This window comes from Bos indicus x Bos taurus, chromosome 12, assembly GCF_003369695.1.
Source record: "Bos indicus x Bos taurus breed Angus x Brahman F1 hybrid chromosome 12, Bos_hybrid_MaternalHap_v2.0, whole genome shotgun sequence".
Taxonomy (NCBI): Eukaryota; Metazoa; Chordata; class Mammalia; order Artiodactyla; family Bovidae; genus Bos; species Bos indicus x Bos taurus.
Genome location: NC_040087.1, coordinates 24,951,983 through 24,971,832, shown reverse-complemented (window position 1 = coordinate 24,971,832; position 19,850 = coordinate 24,951,983). Strand labels below are relative to the sequence as shown.

Genomic DNA, 19,850 nt, shown 5'->3' with positions numbered 1-19,850 from the left:
GTTCAGGGCTTACCCTAGACCTACGAAATGAGGATCTCTTAGAGTAAACCCCAAAACGTAAACTTTCAATACATTATCCATGTGATTCTTAAAGAGTTTGAAAGTTAAAGAACACAACTTGATAGACTGGCTAGCAGCTAAGGATGTGGCAGTGCTGGTCAGTAAAGGGACGTTGGGAAGCAGAGGAGCCAATCTTCTTTCCTGTGTGTGGCACAGTGTCATGGGTACGAAGCTTGACTTGGCCTAAGGAAGCTAACCTAGGAAAGAAGGCACACACTGCCAAATGTTAGTCACGACAGTAAAGCACTGAAAGATCGCTCAGCACACTGCTGGGGAACCATCCGTGGGGCTGCATAGCGGAGGTCATCAAGTTCTGATAAAGAGCATAGTGCATCCTCAGCCTGTAACCTGCCTAAATGAGATTAATGAAGAAACCCAGAGGGCCAGGTCAGAACCTGAGAACTCGCTAGTGCTCATCAGAGGTGAAACAGCCTAATTAGCCTTGACATTTAGTTGTTTGGTACACTTAAAACAGATTCTAGCTTTCCAGGGAAAGGCTGCAGATCTTTGTGGGACACATCTGAAAATTCCTGGAACATTAGGGAGGCTCTAGGTTCTGTTTCCAGTGGATGCAAACAAAAGGGGCTAGAAAATGTACAACCCAGCTGGCCCAAGGGGAGTAAAGGTTCTACACTTTTTATTTGAAGCATTAAATCCCTACAGAGGTCCCTGCTATCTGCTGCTGCTGCTAAGTCGCCTCAGTCGTGTCCAACTCTGTGCGACCCCATGGACTGCAGGCTACCAGGCTTCTCCGTCCATGGGATTCTCCAGGCAAGAACACTGGAGTGGGTTGCCATTTCCTTCTCCAATGCATGAAAGTGGAAAGTGAAAGTGAAGTCGCTCAGTCATGTCTGACTCTTAGCGACCCCATGGACTGCAGCCTACCAGGCTCCTCCATCCATGGGACTTTCTGGGCAACAGTACTGGAGTGGGGTGCCATTGCCTTCTCCCCCCTGCTATCTGGACAGGTACAAAAAACCACAGAATTCTACCAGAGCTTTAAGAAGGTACCAGAAGATTCACAACTTGAATGACAGCAGAGCTTAGTAAGTCAGATTGCACATCTCTGGGCTTTGCCCTCGCCCTTATTCCTTCAAGTGGATCAAGGTTAATTTCACAACAGACTTGCTTCAATGAAATTATACTTCTCTTTTATCAAGGGAAGGAAGGAAGGGAACTAACATGCAGCTCACTCTGTCAGGCACTATGTGTACTGGTTTTATATATCTCTAGTAGCCTTCATGACAAAAGAAGCGTTCATCCTTTTGTTGCTCATAAGCAAACTTACAATTTGTTTTTTTTTTTTTTTTTTTGCAAACTTGCAATTTGAAGTTACTCAAAATCAGTATTCAAACTAAGAAACATCAGTTTCTTAAGTATGCATGTATAGGTTACTCCAAAAGACTAAGCAATCTACAACAAGGATAAAGTGTCTGTAAATTTACAAACAAAAACAACTAATTTAAGCCCTTTTCTCTGATTATCAACCTAAAATTAACATAAAACCAAAATGTTTGCATTACACAAATGGTACATGTCTGATCCTCACAAATATTGCTTTTTATATAAAGAATAAGACAATACCTCTTCTGTCCTTGGAAAAGAGAGATTTCTTGACTGGATGCAGGATTCTAGGATCCCAAGTTTTTTTGCTTAGCAGTTGGCTACTTCCAACTTCCCTCATAGCTGAGTTGGTAAAGAATCCACCTGCAATGCAGGAGACCCCCGGTTCAATTCCTGGGTGGGGAATATCCGCTGGAGAAGGGTAGGCTATCTACTCCAGTGTTCTTGGGCTTCCTTTGTTCAGCTTCCCTTGCTCAGCTGCTAACGAATCCACCCGCAATGCGGGAGACCTGGGTTTGATCCCTGTGTTGGGAAGATCCCCTGGAGAAGGGAAAGGCTACCCACTCTAGTATTCTGACCTGGTGAATTCACAAGGAGTCGGACATGATTGAGCGACTTTCACTTTCACTGGCTACTTCCAGCACCAGCTCCGTGGCTAGATTCCTAATCCCTGCTCTTTAGACAAACTCCTCCTGAATTCCGCTGTGTAAGAAAACCAGAATACTCAGGGTACCTCCCAGAGAAGAGAGAGGGTCAGTTCCTTAAGAACCTGAACTTTCATTATCTTTCCTTTCTGCTTAGTATGTGGCCCCACATTCTTGGTTCTTCTAACATTTTTTTGTTCTTTTGAAGAGAAATATAATTCTCTGTTTCTTAGAGAATGACATTTTCTTCAAGAATAACAATTCATCAAGGGAAATAAATGTATTTTTCATGAACATTAGTATGTCACAGAGTCTGAGGTAGCAATGAGAAAACTGATGAAATCCTTCCTAGATATGCAGCGGAGTCTTCTCTCATGTCACACCAGCACTCTGTTGCTAACTTCCATAAGGCTGCTGCTGCTAAGTTGCTTCAGTCGTGTCCGACTCTGTGCGACCCCACAGATGGCAGCCCACCAGATCCCAGCTCCGCCGTCCCTGGGATTCTCCGGGCAAGAACACTGGAGTGGGTTGCCATTGCCTTCTCCAATGCATGAAAGTGAAAGTGAAGTCACTCAGTAAGTGTCCGACTCTTCGTGATGCCATGGACTACAGCCTACCAAGCTCCTCCGTCCATGGGATTTTCCAGGCAAGAGTACTGAAGTGGGTTGCCATTGCCTTCTCCGTAATGCTAGATGCCCTCATTTCTTGAGCTAGGACTGGGGGTGGGTTATCTAGAAGAAGGAAGCCAGAACGTTTTATATTCTGTAGGCAGTACTTGATATTTTATATTCTGTTGGTGCTGCTGCTGCTAAGTCGCTTCAGTCGTGTCCGACTCTGTCGACCCCACGGACTGCAGCCTACCAGGCTTCTCTGTCCATGGGATTCTCCAGGCAAGAACACTGGAGTGGGTTGCCATTTCCTTCTCCAATGCATGAAAGTGGAAAGTGAAAGTGAAGTCACTCAGTCGTGTCTGACTCTTAGGGACCCCATGGACTTCAGCCTACCAGGCTCCTCCGTCCATGGGATTTGCCAGGCAAGAGTACTGGAGTGGGGTGCCATTGCCTTCTCCTCATAGACGGCAGCCGACCATATTCTGTAGGCAGTAGTAAAATTCTACCGACAGTTAAGAAACACTACATTTAAAACAGCCCTTGCAGCAATTTCTAAATACCACAAGATGGAGCTATGACTCCATGGCAGAGGAAAAAAACTTGGCCACTTTTCCAACAAGAAAAAAGAACAAACAAAAAAACCGTATTATTTTCCTGACTTTCTAAAACACAGTCACAATGGTATTTCTGGATTGTACATAACAGGTTTGCAAAAAAAGTTACTTTATCCCTAAATTCATTAACAAAAGTAGACGATTTTTCTATACCTTTCATTAAAGGTTTGCAGTTATTCAGAGTATTCTCCATAAATGCCCAGGAATACAGCAGGCACTTAGTGCCTTACCACAGGTACTAAAACACACATTACTTCTGATTAGCAGTATTGCAGGGTTGTTGGTACAGCAGAGTTAAATGGCATAGTTTTAAGAGTAAGAGAATTTGAATCCACATTTCCAGATGTGTGAAACTGAGTAAATCATTCAGAGTCTTTAAGCTTAAAATCACATATATTAAAATAACAATATTAAATTTTATGACATGGGGTTTGTTGCAAGACAGAAATAATGTGTATGGAATTAATTTGCATATTATATACATATGTTTAATTATGGACAAATTATTATTACTATTAAGAGTAATGTTAAGTCCTGCTAATTTAGTTGAGTATTGTATCTTCATCTTCATGCACAGTACCCTTGATTTATTTACAAGCTTTTCATGTTTCTCTGAGTATTCTTGCAATAAAAACAGCAAGAGTTCGACATAAGTCATGTTAGGGGCCTCCTCTACATTTTAAACAAATATTCAAAAATATTTGAATGAATTAAATGCAAATAAATATGCTCTGTAAAGTATAAAACATAAATTCATTTATCAGGGATTAAAATTAGGAGATCCAACCAGTCCATCCTAAAGGAAATCAGTCCTGAATATTCATTGGAAGGACTGATGCCGAAGCTGAAACTCCAATACTTTGGCCACCTGATGCAAAGAACTGACTCCTTTGAAAAGACCCTGATGCTGGGAAAGATTGAAGGCAGGAGGAAAAGGGGACAGCAGAGGAGATGAGATGGTTGGATGTTATCACTGACTCATTTGGCATGACTTTGAGTAAACTCCGGGAGTTGGTGATGGACAGGGAAGCCTGGCGTGCTGCAGTCCATGGGGTCGAAGAGTCGGACATGACTGAGCTATTGAACTGAACTGAAAATTAGCTCTCAAAGGAAAAACAATGTCGCTAGGCAACCAACAAACGAAGTAGGTAAAGCAGGCCAGTGAGGTAATTGAATGGGTTGTTAGATTTTATACATATTGTGTGTGTGTGTGTGTGTGTGTGTGTGTATTCTAGAGGAACTAGGATGGAATTGATGGGTATGAGGAGAGCTATTTCCAGTTGGCGCTAGTGGTAAAAAATCCATCTGACAATTCAGAAGACACGAAGAGACGTGGTTCAATTCCTGGGTTGGGAAGATTCCCTGGAAGAGGAAATGGAACCCACTCCAGCATTCTTGCCTGGAGAATCCCATGGACAGAAGAGTCTGGCAGGCTACAGTTCATAGGGTCACAAAGAGCTGGATATGAGTGAAGTGATTTAGCACACAGCACACAGGCACTTTTAGATTACAAGGAACAGATACACTCAAGCCTGACCACTGAGATCCTTCCAGTTCTATTTGGTTTGTACTTGCAACAGAATCTCTGTCCAAGTTTATAAGGGAGAGATCAAGGCCATATGTATAGGATTCCTTACATCCTGAGAAAAGCTCCACTGAACAAAGTATTTTATTTGGACCTTTAAAATTTTGTGTAGAATCTGCCTGGGGGCAGGAAATACACATAATTTCCTTCAATTATTCCTTTTATTTAACCATCTTTTACTCACCACTGGCATCTGTTCATAGACTCAAATAGAAGACAGTCTGTCTATAACAAAGCAAATATAAGTAATTGATCTTTTATCAGTTTTTACTCAACTTATGAAATATACATATATATATATAGTTGCTTCCATATCTGAAGGATTTCCACGATTTTTTTCCATTTTCTCTTTGAGAGAAACAATTTGCTTTTCTAGTTGATCATTTAGTTCAAATTGTGTCTCCTAATTCACCACCTGAGTGAAAAGGGGGGCACCTCACCAACTCTCATTATTCATGAAAACAACATTAATCAGCTCAGCCTGACTGTGTCACTATACTGGGCTTTATCAGTAACACAGATGCACCAGAGTGAACTAATGTCTCTGTTAGACAGGATCTGTGTAGACAGCAGACTCATAGGTTTCCACCGGCCTGGACCTCACAGTCACTGTTCTATGATTCCTAGTCTGCTCACTCTCTGCCCGCTTTTGTTCTTTGAGTTCTTTGTGTATACTTATAAGGAATTCTATTAGAGGAAATATCAGTAACACGTTTCTTTCCTTAGAACTTGAAATAGCTATAATTCGGCTGGCCGAAAAAGTTTGGGTTTTTCCATAAGATGTTATGGAAAACTCAAACAAGCTTTTTGGCCAAACCCAGTGTTACAGCCTGAAAAGTACTAGCCTCTCATCCAATGTAATATTCTCCTTTTTTTCCTTTGCAAAAGAATTCTGAGTCCATTTAACAACTACAAATTATGTGTTTGCTGTGTTAAAAGCACACAGTGCCTTATATATATTAGCAGATTCAATCCTTATTTACAAACATTTAGTTATCCATTTAACAGATAAGGAAAACAGGCTCAGAGATGTCAAATAACATTATTAAGGTGACAAAGCTAATAAATGGGGAACTGGGGTTTCAACCCAGTTTGTTCTGACTTGAAAGTGTGTCCTCTTAACCTCTGTGCTATGGTAATTATCTGGCTACCTGTTCAAGCATTTTTTCTTATCTGTAAGCAGTTTTCTTTAAATTCCTTTGGCTATTGAGGCCAAAACATCTGTCTTATTGCTCTAGGCAGAGGAGGAAGATACAGCCTAGAATCAAAAGCTCCTTTTCGTGATGTGTATCTTCTTTGTGAATTGTATCTTTTACCATTAAAAATATTCATGCTTATTTCATTTAAAATATACAAATTTTAAAAAATGTAAAAAAATAAACCAAAAATTTTAAAAATAAGACATGAATGAGATTTAAAATTTTTCAAGAAAATATTAAATACTTAAAAGAAAAAATAGAAGTACACACATACACACAAAGCTCCTTTTCAGCTTTAAGGCTCAAAGCTAATTTTTTTGTTTTTGAGTCTGGAAAGTCATACTTTGTAAAAGAGAGAAAAAAAATAGCTTGTTTCTAAACTTTAAATGTTTTTTACATATATGAGGCAATTTCTACTACACAATAGTTGATGGAGGAGTCTAAGCAGAAAGACATTAGCTCACATTACTACCAATGTCTTCAACCCTGCACAACCCTGCCCTCACCCTCATCTCTAAGCAAATGTAGTCTACAAGGAGAGGGGGCAGGAATGTCCTCCCATACCCAAGTCCAAAGTCATTAATCCAAATACTCAACAAGTGGATGGAGGTCCACAAAACCAGAAATTAACAACTTTTTTGCTTTCTTGCTACATAACAGTATTGCTGCCCCCAACCCCCAATCTGGTCAATTTCCTACTATCAACTGTTTTATTTTTCTGAAAAAAATGAGCACACTGAGTTTTATTTTCCCTACCACATTTTGTTCTGTAATAAGCCAAAAGTATTGAATATATATATATAGGAGCCGTGGCTCCACGGGTGCAGGAGGGCCTAGAGGAGCTATCCCATGTTGAAGGTCAGGAAGGGCAGCGGTGAGGAGATACCCCTCATCCAAGGTAAGGAGCAATGGCTGTGCTTTGCTGGAGTGGCCGTGAAGAGATACCCCACGACCAAGGTAAGAGAAACCCAAGTAAGATGGTAGGTGTTGCAAGAGGGCATCAGAGGGCAAACACACTGAAACCATACTCACAGAAAACTAGTTAATCTAATCACACTAGGACCACAGCCTTGTCTAACTCAATGAAACTAAGCCATGCCCGTGGGGCAACCCAAGATGGGCGGGTCATGGTGGAGAGATTTGACAGAATGTGGTCCACTGGAGAAGGGAATGGCAAACCACTTCAGTATTCTTGCCTTGAGAACCCCATGAACAGTATGAAAAGGCAAAATGATAGGATACTGAAAGAGAAACTCCACAGGTCAGTAGGTGCCCAATATGCTACTGGAGATCAGTGGAGAAATAACTCCAGAAAGAATAAAGGGATGGAGCCAAAGCAAAAACAATACCCAGCTGTGGATGTGACTGGTGATAGAAGCAAGGTCCAATGCTGTAAAGAACAATATTGCATAGGAACCTGGAATGTTAGGTCCATGAATCAAGGCAAATTGGAAGTGGTCAAACAAGAGATGGCAAGAGAAAATGTCGACCTTCTAGAAATCAGCGAACTGAAATGGACTGGAATGGGTGAATTTAACTCAGATGACCATTATATCTACTACTGCAGGCAGGAATCCCTCAGATGAAATGGAGTAGCCATCATGGTCAACAAAAGAGTCCGAAATACAGTACTTGGATACAATCTCAAAAATGACAGAATGATCTCTGTTCGTTTCCAAGGCAAACCATTCAATATCACAGTAATCCAAGTCTATGCCCCAACCAGTAACGCTGAAGAAGCTGAAGTTGAACGGTTCTATGAAGACCTACAAGACCTTTCAGAACTAACACCCAAAAAAGATGTCCTTTTCATTATAGGGGACTGGAATGCAAAAGTAGGAAGTCAAGAAAGACCTGGAGTAACAGGCAAATTTGGCCTTGGAATACAGAATGAAGCAGGGCAAAGACTGATAGAGTTTTGCCAAGAAAATGCACTGGTCATAACAAACACCCTCTTCCAACAACACAAGAGAAGATTCTATACATGGACATCACCACATGGTCAACACCGAAATCAGATTCTTTGCAGCCAAAGATGGAGAAGCTCTATACAGTCAGCAAAAACAAGACCAGGAGCTGACTGTGGCTCAGACCATGAACTCCTTATTGCCAAATTCAGACTTAAATTGAAGAAAGTAGGGAAAACCACTAGACCATTCAGGTATGACCTAAATCAAATCCCTTATGATTATACAGTGGAAGTGAGAAATAGACTTAAGGGCCTAGATCTGATAGATAGAGTGCCTGATGAACTATGGAATGAGGTTCGTGACACTGTACAGGAGACAGGGATCAAGACCATCCCCATGGAAAAGAAATGCAAAAAAGCAAAATGGCTATCTGGGGAGGCCTTACAAATAGCTGTGAAAAGAAGAGAAGCCAAAAGCAAAGGAGAAAAGGAAAGATATAAACATCTGAATGCAGAGTTCCAAAGAATAGCAAGAAGAGATAAGAGAGCCTTCTTCAGCGATCAATGCAAAGAAATAGAGGAAAACAACAGAATGGGAAAAACTAGAGATCTCTTCAAGAAAATCAGAGATACCAAAGGAATATTTCATGCAAAAATGGGCTCGATAAAGGACAGAAATGGTATGTACCTAATAGAAGCAGAAGATATTAAGAAGAGATGGCAAGAATACACAGAAGAACTGTACAAAAAAGATCTTCATGACCAAGATAATCACGATGGTGTGATCACTGACATAGAGCCAGACATCCTGGAATGTGAAGTCAAGTGGGCCTTAGAAAGCATCACTACGAACAAAGCTAGTGGAGGTGATGGAATTCCAGTTGAGCTATTTCAAATCCTGAAAGATGATGCTGTGGAAGTGCTGCACTCAATATGCCAACAAATTTGGAAAACTCAGCAGTGGCCACACGACTGGAAAAGGTCAGTTTTCATTCCAATCCCAAAGAAAGGCAATGCCAGAGAATGTTCAAACTACCGCACAATTGCACTCATCTCACACGCTAGTAAAGCAATGCTCAAAATTCTCCAAGCCAAGCTTCAGCAATATGTGAACCGTGAACTTCCTGATGTTCAAGCTGGTTTTAGAAAAGACAGAGGGACCAGAGATCAAATTGCCAACATCTGCTGGATCATGGAAAAAGCAAGAGAGTTCCAGAAAAACATCTATTTCTGCTTTATTGACCACGCCAAAGCCTTTGACTGTGTGGATCACAATAAACTGTGGAACTTTCGGAAAGAGATGGGAATACCAGACCACCTGATCTGCCTCTTGAGAAATCGGTATGCAGGTCATGAAGCAACAGTTAGAACTGGACATGGAACAACAGACTGGTTCCAAATAGGAAAAGGAGTACGTCAAGGCTGTATATTGCCACCCTGCTTATTTAACTTCTATGCAGAGTACATCATGAGAAACACTGGGCTGGAAGAAACACAAGCTGGAATCAAGATTGCCGGGAGAAATATCAGTAACCTCAGATATGTAGATGACACCACCCTTATGGCAGAAAGTGAAGAGGAACTCAAAAGCCTCTTGATGAAAGTGAAAGTGGAGAGTGAAAAAGTTGGCTTAAAGCTCAACATTCAGAAAATGAAGATCATGGCATTGGGTCCCATCACTTCATGGGAAATAGATGGGGAAGCAGTGTCAGACTTTATTTTTGGGGGCTCCAAAATCACTGCAGATGGTGACTGCAACCATGAAATTAAAAGACGCTTACTCCTTGGAAGGAAAGTTATGACCAACCTAGATAGCATATTCAAAAGCAGAGACATTATTTTGCCAACAAAGGTTCGTCTAGTCAAGGCTATGGTTTTTCCTGTGGTCATGTATGGATGTGAGAGTTGGACTGTGAAGAAGGCTGAGCGCCGAAGAATTGATGCTTTTGAACTGTGGTGTTGGAGAAGACTCTTAAGAGTCCCTTGGACTGCAAGGAGATCCAACCAGTCCATTCTGAAGGAGATCAGCCCTGGGATTTCTTTGGAAGGAATGATGCTAAAGCTGAAACTCCAGTACTTTGGCCACCTCATGCGAAGAGTTGACTCATTGGAAAAGACTCTGATGCTGGGAGGGATTTGGAGGCAAGAGGAGAAGGGGACGACAGAGGATGAGATGGCTGGATGGCATCATTGACTCAATGGACGTGAGTCTGAGTGAACTCCAGGAGTAGGTGATGGACAGGGAGGCCTGGCATGCTGCGATTCATGGGGTTGCAAAGAGTTGGACGTGACTGACTGATCTGATCTGATCTGATTGAATATACTGAGGTTTGCAATTTTTTTGCAAAATTTCTTGAAAAATAATTTTTCATCTGTCTTTAAAATGCAATACTATTTAAATTATGCTCTCGACTGGGAATAAGATTAACAATTAAAAATGGCAAATTTTGGAAATAATCTTGATTCTAAGGAACGTCCAGAGCCATCTGAAAACATCCCAGATAAGAGATGTGGTGCTGTCATTAAACAATCACAACAAACATGACTCCAAAAAAGATGATCCATGACCTTGAGCACAACAGCAGCCAAACTATCAAGGCCTAAGATGAACCCATAAAAAGTCATTATTAAAATGCAGATTATGAGGATAAAAGTTTAGCAGAAACATCTGTGTCTCTTGGGAGAAAAAGTACCCTGAGTAATAATTCCATGAAACCATTGTCTTTATGGTAACTCTAAACACAAACAAAAAACAAGCAGTGTACTTTGGAGGGGAAAAATCAAACTGCTTTGTAATCTCAAGAGGGATCTTGGCTAGAATCACTACAATGAAAAGCAAAATCACACCAAAAATTGAAAAATACTGGAAATTTGATTTATGGTAAAAATTGACGTTAAAGGAGGAAGTTCATAAAGCAAGACAATATTAGGTGGAGGCCTACCTTTCTGATATGGACTTTTCTTTTTCCCCCAAAGAGAGATAGCATGTTAACAAAACAAACAAAGCCCAACTAAACAACAATGCCAAATATTTTAATTGTTAAAAAGAACATAGTTAAATTGAAACTTGACCCTACATAGACTTTCATGTTTGTGTTGTTCACTATATTTATTACAGTGATGGAGTTATATTAACTTGAAAAAACTCTGTAAAATAAGAAAATGTTAACAAGGAAAGGAAAGAGCTTACTATGTGGCACTATACAAGGCACGAGGGATACAAAACTAAAATAGACATAGTCCCTGCTGTCAATCAGCAGTAGGACAGTTAGGAAGCATGAAGAGTACAGAGACATACCCAGAATATTTGTGAGAGTCTTTGGTTAATTGGATGTAATGGAACACAGAGAAGGACATCCAACCTGGAAGGTGGCAGAAGGGAATGAGAAATGAGATCAAGACTGAAGAGGGGCAGAAAATGCTTCTTGAGGGAAATGACATCTATTCTAAGCCAGAGAATAAGAATATTCAGTGAGAATTACATGAATAAAAATACCAATATGTCCCAAAGGGAAGTATGGTGCAAAGAGTATCTCCTTTGGGTAAAGTTGTCCCCCTAACCAAATTTTCAAGAGACTCCATAAGGAAAAACATCTCCAAAGAAGGACTAGTGGGTTTAAGTCATGTCTCCACCATTTACTAGTGTCTTTCTGTGATCCTGAGCAAGTTACCTTTCCCGTGCCTCAATTTCTCATCTGTAAAATGAGAATAATTAAAGTTCCTACCCTCTTGGGTATTGAGAGGATTAATTAAACGTGAAATTCTTAAGACAGTGAAACACACACAGAAATTGCTATAGAAATTAGTTGGTTTTGTTATTATCATTTTTATCATTAGAAATTTGCTGCAAAATTGTTTCCCCAAAGGGTAGTACTACATTGCTTTCAGTAGAGTATAACATTCCCATTTCACTTAAAACAAAACCAAAAAAACTCTACTTTTTAAATAGGCAACGCATTTCTTTCTTTCTTTTTTTTTTTTTAGGCAACACATTTCTTTAACTTAAAAACAATTTGGGTCCTTTTCCATATTTATGAGTTGTCTCTATGTCCTACTTGTATTTATCTACTGGGACTTAAGTGTTTTCTAACTGAAACTGCAGAGAATACAAGCCAAGAAGGGAGATCTCAGAAGAAACCAACTCTGCCAGTATCATGATCTTGGATTTCCAGTATCTAGAACTGTGAGAAAATAAACCAGTCTGCAGTACTTTGCTATGGAAGCTTTAGCAAACTGGTACACTATCTATTCTGTTCTACTGATTTGTTTCTAGTTTTAGTCATTATAGCTTTATTTTATTTTACAGGAGTCCCTCAACCCTGTGTCAACTACAAATTGGCACTTACCTAAAGCACTGCCAACGAGAGAAGAACAAAGGCATTTGCCCTCTGCCTCTACGGAGACTGAACCCCACGCTGCTATAGCTGTTGACCTTCAACACACCCTGAGGGAGTTCAGAGTGGCGTGAGGCACTCTGTGCTCCAGGGAATCTCCTGGGACAGGTCTTTAGATAGTTGGATGTTTTTAGGAACAGATTTTATGGTCTCAACCCTTGCATCTCCTCATATCTAGAGAAACACTAAATCCCTTCATGGTGACATCAGATCCTCACGACTAATAAAAACCTTTTGTAAAATGAGTGCTTCATGGCTCTGAACTCCCCTTCACCAAAACCTTGCACGTTGACTTTCCCCCACTGCTGCTTTGGAGCAGTCTCTCAGAGATATCTGAGATGCTGCCTCCCGGGCTGCAGTCCTCATTTTGCCCCAAATAAAACTTAACTCACAACTCTCAAGTTGTACATCTTTTTTTCAGTCGACACCCGCTACACAAATTCTTATCAGTTATCCATGTCTACTTATGTACCTAATTAACTTTAGAGTCAGTTATTGAAGTTAAGAAAAAACAGCTTGGTGTTTTAATAAGAGTAAATTAACTTGATGAGAATGAGCACATTTATAACATCCAATTCTCCGATATAGAAAAAGTCTATGTCCTTATAAAACCTTATTAATAAATTCTCCAATTAAATTTTATTTTAGGGTTTCTCTCCAGTATTACATTTCTCATGTTAAATAAGTGAGAATTCTTGCTGAATGGCTATTATCTCATTATAGTCACAGTCTTTTTTCTCTTCATATGGATCCTGACTATTTCTTATCAAGTATATTATCAGATATTTGATGATTTAGGCCAGAACTGTTGTGCAATATTAAAAAACTATTTTCCAACTGTTACTGCTACACAAAATGTTTTTAATAAATATTTCTTCCACTATTGCATTCAACCATTTTCTAATTTTTTACTAATATACTAGTTTTTCCACTGACCCTCTGGAAAGTTATAGATATCAAATTATAAAAGTTTAAAATTATAATAATTTTATATCTTCCTATCTAATAGCTATAACTCTTATTTCTGTTTCACATTTTATTGCTTGACTGGAACCGTCAGTTCAGTTCAGTCACTCAGTCACGTCCGGCTCTTTGCGACCCCATGAACTGCAGCATGCCAGGCCTCCCTGTCCATCACCAACTCCTGGAGTTCACCCAAACCCATGTCCATTGAGTCAGTGATGCCATCCAACCATCTCATCCTCTGTCGTCCCCTTTTCCTCCTGCCCTCAATCTTTCCCAGCATCAGGGTCTTTTCAAAGGCGTCAGCTCTTCGCATCAGGTGACCAAAGTATTGGAGTTTCAGCTTCAGCATCAGTCCTTCCAATGAACACCCAGGACTGATTTCCTTTAGGATGGACTGGTTGAATCTCTTTGCAGTCCAAGGGACTCTCAAAGAGTCTTCTTCAACACCACAAAACAACATTAAATTTTAATTGTGGCAGGAGGCATCTTTGCTTTTTTTTCCAGGAATGGGGATGCCTCTAACGTTTCATCATTAAGTATTATGCCTGATCAAGATAAATAGAAACATCTTTTAATAAGGAAGATTAATTTTATTAAAAACATATTTTAGCATTTACTGAGATGAGTTGTAAAAACTATTTGATCTACCAGTATATTACTTAAATTGAATTTTTTTAAATAAGAAAGACAAACTGAATTTTATGAAAACACTTTTTAGCATTTATTGAGATGAGTTGTAAAAACTATTTGATTTACCAATATTTTACTTAATAGCCATAGAGTTTTAAACTAGAAACCAGCCTATAAATGAAGACGAAAAAGGAGTTCAAAGGAGAGGTCTGGGATGGAGATATGTCTGTGTGTTGTACACAGATGGCATTTAATACCATACGACCAGAGGAGATCCCCTAAGTAGTGGGAGCATACATCAGAGAAAAGTCAGAACAGAGGCACTCCAAGTTTTTAGAACTCATGAAGATGAAGAGAAGTGAGGAGTAGCCAGTAGATATGAAGATAACCAAGGGAATTTGGCATCCCAGAAGACAAGCAATGGGTTTCACGGATGAAGGTGATCAGCTGTGGCAAGACTGTTAATAAGTCAAGATGAGGACTGAGAGTTGACACTGTATTTTGCAAATTGACAGTCACTGATGACCTTGATAAGAACAGTTTCAGGAGATTCGAGGTGAAACTTTTGATTGGAATGATCAACTCCAAGACAGAATGAGAAAACTGTGCTTGTGCTGGGCAAATTCAGCCCATTTTTATGCCTAGATTATCAATGTCCCAGAGCCTCAGTAAATCAAGGTTCTCTTCTCCAGATGAAAAAAACTTGAGAAGCAAACTTAAGAAACTTCAGTGGAAAGAAGTAGAAGCTGAGTTTGGGCTCTGATGCTGGAATGCCTGGATCCAAATTCCAGATCTGTCCCTCCCCACCTCTGCAGCCTTGAGAAAGCCAGTGAGAATCCCCAAGGCTGTTTTTCATCTATAAAATGAGGTGATACATTTTTTAAAGGGTAGTTGCAAGGTTTCAATTTTTAAAAATGCACTCAAACCCCCTACACCAATATGACTCTTCTCACTTTTTAAGTCTCCTGGATATTTTTTTTTCCTGTTCCTTGTCTTGTGGCCAAGTTTTAAGATGGTGAAATTCAGATTTACTTCAAACATAAACCACTTTTTTGCATATAGTTTCCTATGAATCCTAAAGGGCTTCAAAAGGCCACTAAAATATGTGAATCCTTTTGAAGTTCATTGTGTTGGCCATTTTGCCTAAAAATTAATCCTGTCACAAACCAAGTAGATTAAATGATTAACTAGGAATAAAGAGGTAAGAGTGGAAATTAAAAAAAAAAATCGAAGAGTTTTGCTATACATGGAGCAGTGAAAGGGGAAAGGGGATAATGGTAGAAAGTGAAATGTGGAGCCAAAGGAGGGTTGCTATTTGTTTTTTAGATAAAATAAAGTCAGCTTGTCTGTGTGCTGTTGGGGATGAGCCAATGGAGCAGCGAAAACAGATGGTGCAGGAAAGAGAGAAGATGATCAATTGTTGAAGTTATATCCTGGAGGAGGTGAGGGTAGACCAGATCTGCTGCACAAGTGGAGGGATTATCCTTGAATCTTGAACACAGAACACACAGAGGAACAGGAGAGAAGGAAGATGAGGTGTAAAGATGCAGGTAAGTGGGTAGCTCAGTTGAAACACTTGGAAATTCTCTTCTGATTGTTTCTTATCTCTTTTTGGAAGAGAAAGGTACGCTCATTTGCTGAAAGTGAGAATGGAGAGAGAGGTGACAAGATTTGAGGAGGTGGAAGTGTGAAAGAATTACCTAAACAGATGTGCATGTATTTCTTTTATAATGTTGAGCAATAATAAATTTATTTTGAAAACTCCTTTAATCATCCCATTGCCTTCAGGATAAAAGGGCTTTCCTCATAGCTCAGTTGGTAAAGAATTCACCTGGAATGTGGGAGACCTGGGTTTAATCTCTGGGTCGGGAAGATCCGCTGGAGAAGGGATAGGTTATCCACTCCAGTATTCCGGCCTGGAGAATTCCATGGGGTCGCAAAGAGTTGGACGCAACTTTCACTTCACTCCACTTCTTCAGGATAAATAAAAATACATCAGCATCATATTAAAGATTATTCTTCCTCTTCTTCATAAACCTTAATCTCATCTCCTGCCACGTTCTCGTCACAATCTATGTTCTGTCTTCATCAGTTACTTCAGAGTTCTCAAAAGACATATTTAATGCTCCCTATGGCAGACTGAATTTTCCAAAGATGACTGCAACAATCTATCTCATCTCACCTGACCTTGTGCAATGTGACCTTGACAAGTAGATTTTCTCCATCCTCTCAAATCTATGATTGTTTTGACGAATAGAATACAGTGGAAATGACACTGTCAGTTTCGGGAGTAGCCCTTACCTAGCCTGGCAGTTTCTGTCCTTGCTCCTTTTAGTATGCTTGCTTTTGGGTACAGCCTCTTGGAACCCAGGTACCATGTTATGAGAAGCAAAAGCTGCATAGCCAAAAGCAGGCACTTCTGATGGGCCGTCCCAGCTGGGCTCCCAACCACACCCAGGATGAGACGCCAGCCATGTGAGTGAATCATCTGGGAATGTCTAACCCCACTGAACTTACAGATGACTGAGTGCCAGACTACATCTGACTGCAATCACATAAGAGACCCGAATTAGGAACATCCTAGATGAAGAAAGTCAATCCACAGGCTGTGAGAAAGATGTTATTTAGGCCCCTAGATCACAGGGTGATTGGCTGTGCAACAGGAGATAACCAGAACTGTTGAGCACTGACCAGGGAGACAGCAGTCATCATGGTAATGGTGGTAGTGGTAGATAGGTGATTTAGGATAAAGTCATGGTTCTGCTGCTCCCTGGCTGTGATCTTAGCAGGCGACTTAAATTCCTGAACTTCATTTTTCCATAAATGGGGATAATAATAGTCACCTCTGCTGGCCTTAGCTGATGCTGAAGAAGGCATAAAGGTTTCCACCTTCCATCTTAGGCTTTAGCTTAGCCCACTGAGGAAAGAACTTTCTCACCTATCATTTTACCTTTTCTCTTTATACCCACAAACCAGCTCTTCCCCGTGAGAAGAGCTGTTGGTAATACAACTTGTTGGGTGTACATTTTACCAGTGACCAAAGTTATTGCATTGTGTGTGTACCTGTGAGCATGACCTGTTTTGTCTATAATTAGCTGGACAAGGAAAGTCCAGCCAGCCTTAACAGTGCAAATACTCAGTAAGTGTACTCAACAGTCTGCACTCATGGAGCCGGTTTCATTAAGGATATAGATAGGGAAGCAGAGGAAGCTACTTCAGCCTTGAGATAAAGTAGTGTTCTCCAATCAAGCTCTAAGAGAGCATTAGGCATTATGAAAAGTAGCATTGTATTTGTCATATGGCGGCTAATCCATTCTGTTTACAGCTTCCCCAATAGAATGGAACAGCAAGAGCTGGTTTAAGAACCAAAGCCCAGCCCCATAACCCTAATAAGCTCCTACTGTTCTCTAGCATTCAGTTCAAGACTGCCCCTTCCCTCATGCAGGTTGTGTTAGGTTGCCCTTACCTGAGGTGCCATTTCTCCTTATGCAGAATTTACATTACTTGTCATGTTCATATTTTAATTTGACACTTCCAATAGTCAGTGAACCTCTTTAGAAAAGGGAAAAGAAAGGTCCTCCATTCAAAGTGTTGACATATGGCAGGATCTCAATCAATATTCGTGTAACAAATTAACAACTTATATACATTACAAATTTTAAGGACATATGGATGCCTGTGTGTTAGGTGTGCCGTGTGAGTGCAACACTCACCTGCCCCTTCCCCATTCTTTCAACACAAATAGTCAAAACCTAGATAAGGATTTTAAGGTTATACTTCAACTTTAGCAGTTAAGGTATAAAAGTTATTACTCAAATTATGTAGAAAACTTTGTGATAATTATTTAAATAAATATTAATTAATATAATTAAACATTAATATATTGTAATAAATCTTAATATCAGATATTGTCTATTCAATAACTTTATCAATATTATTTTATTAAATATTTACTTTATAAATATTTATATATTTATTTATATATAATAAAAATATTTTTATTTATCAATAATGAATTGATTTCACATAACAAAGGTTCTTCTAATTGAAGAGTGAACATTTTGAAATCATAAGTTGATAAATAATTATAAAATAACAGGTTTGACATTCCAAAAATCAATTTTTAAAGCCTCTATATTAAATTATTATTAATGCTGCCAAAAAGCAAGACTAAAATTTGGGCACTATTATTCCAAATATGTAATGTACTATAGATATCATAGTACAATGAACAGTAACTATCTAGGAGTCACACATAAAAATATTTACTTATATACCTTCATCATCAGTATTGAGTTTGGTTTCCAGTTCTGCAATCTTGTGTCTTATTTTAAGCACTGAGAGTTGCACTATATCGCTATTACTGAACACATTTAGTTGATTATGATTCAATTAAAAATAATATGAAAAGAATAACACATGGTAACTCACTACTTCAGAAACACCATACTATGAAATATCACTCACTGATGGTCTGGTCGAGAACAAGGAATCAAGAAAAAAACACAGGCTTCTGATAACCTGGGTCCAGAAGGACACTCAAATGCACTAAAGCTCAAAGCTCTCCATGTAACCACTTAACACTCTTTATTCTTAAAGTTGACCCCAAAAAGTCTGACAGTTTTTGGTTATCTGGTTTCTCAAAGCCCAACAAATGAGCTGCAAATTACTATAGAAAGGAATAGCTAGGACAACAGGTAACAACTGGCAACCTGATATAAACAGAAAAAAAGAAGCACTAAAAAAAAATACATACGTAACACTATAGAGATAATCTATTTAGGACATCATAAGCATAGTAGTTCTCAAAATATAATAGAATCATTTATTCAGTACATATTTTTGAATGCCTATTATGTTAGAGGCATTGTGATAAGTGCTGAAGATATACCCAAGTAAGAAGAGCAATATGCAGCAGCCAACTTCCACTGAATGTTTATCACAAGCCAATGCTGAGTGTTACAAACATTTCATTTAGTCCTGGTAACGACCACATGATGTGTGAGATAAACATTTCTACTACAGTCTTAGATTTGAGAATACAGCAGCTTAGAGGTTCATTAACTTGCCCAAGATCATGTAGTTGCTGAGTGAAGAGTGCTGGGATTTGAATTTGTACAGGATTCCTCTAAAGTACTGGTACCTATACTCTACTGTTTCAGGGACTACAGAACCTGTCCTCAGAGGGCTTACAGCTTACTGTCAGACCAAGAATTGACTGAGCAACTAAAAGAGTGTGTTTGGACCTGTTAACAGTGGAAAGCAAAGGAAGCTATAAAGACCACTGCTTCCACACAGGCGGGTCTACCCTCCTGTGGCCTACTGGTGGGGACAGGGGAACCTTAAAAAACAAAACAAAACAAAAACTGCTTAAAATGTTCCAAAGTTTTAGTAAGAATGCTTATATGGAGAATTTTAAGAAGTATATATATAGGAGGGGCTTCATTTTTACAAAATGTCACCAATTCTTAAGTGCTTCTAAAGGGATGAACGGAGCTGGCAATGGCACCCCACTCCAGTACTCTTGCTTGGAAAATCCCATGGACGGAGGAGCCTGGTAGGCTGCAGTCCGTGGGGTCGCTAAGAGTCAGACACGACTGAGCAACTTCACTTTCACCTTTTACTTTCATGCGTTGGAGAAAGAAATGGCAACCCACTCCAGTATTCTTGCCTGGAGAATTCCAGGGATGAGGGAGCCTGGTGGGCTGCCATCTATGGGGTCGCACAGAGTCGCACACGACTGAAGCGACTTAGCAGCAGCAAAGGGATAAAACAGCAGTATAATAACTGAACAAAATGTCTGGCAATTGAAACAGAAAACCTGAACCTACTGGAACATCAAAAGTGCACACACACATTTTAGCATTAGAGCATATGCACATAGTACACTCCAT

At 39.6% G+C, this 19,850-nt stretch overlaps 1 protein-coding gene across 1 annotated transcript in view; it reads right to left on the bottom strand.

The window, feature by feature from the left end:
* The window catches only part of CCDC169 (coiled-coil domain containing 169), a 31,580-nt gene that overhangs the window by 10,742 nt on the left and 988 nt on the right, over positions 1-19,850 (bottom strand). Inside the window, 3 exon segments of the mRNA XM_027557420.1 lie at positions 5,043-5,081; positions 5,172-5,293; positions 18,234-18,313. Coding sequence (XP_027413221.1) covers positions 5,043-5,081; positions 5,172-5,293; positions 18,234-18,313 — 241 coding nt within the window.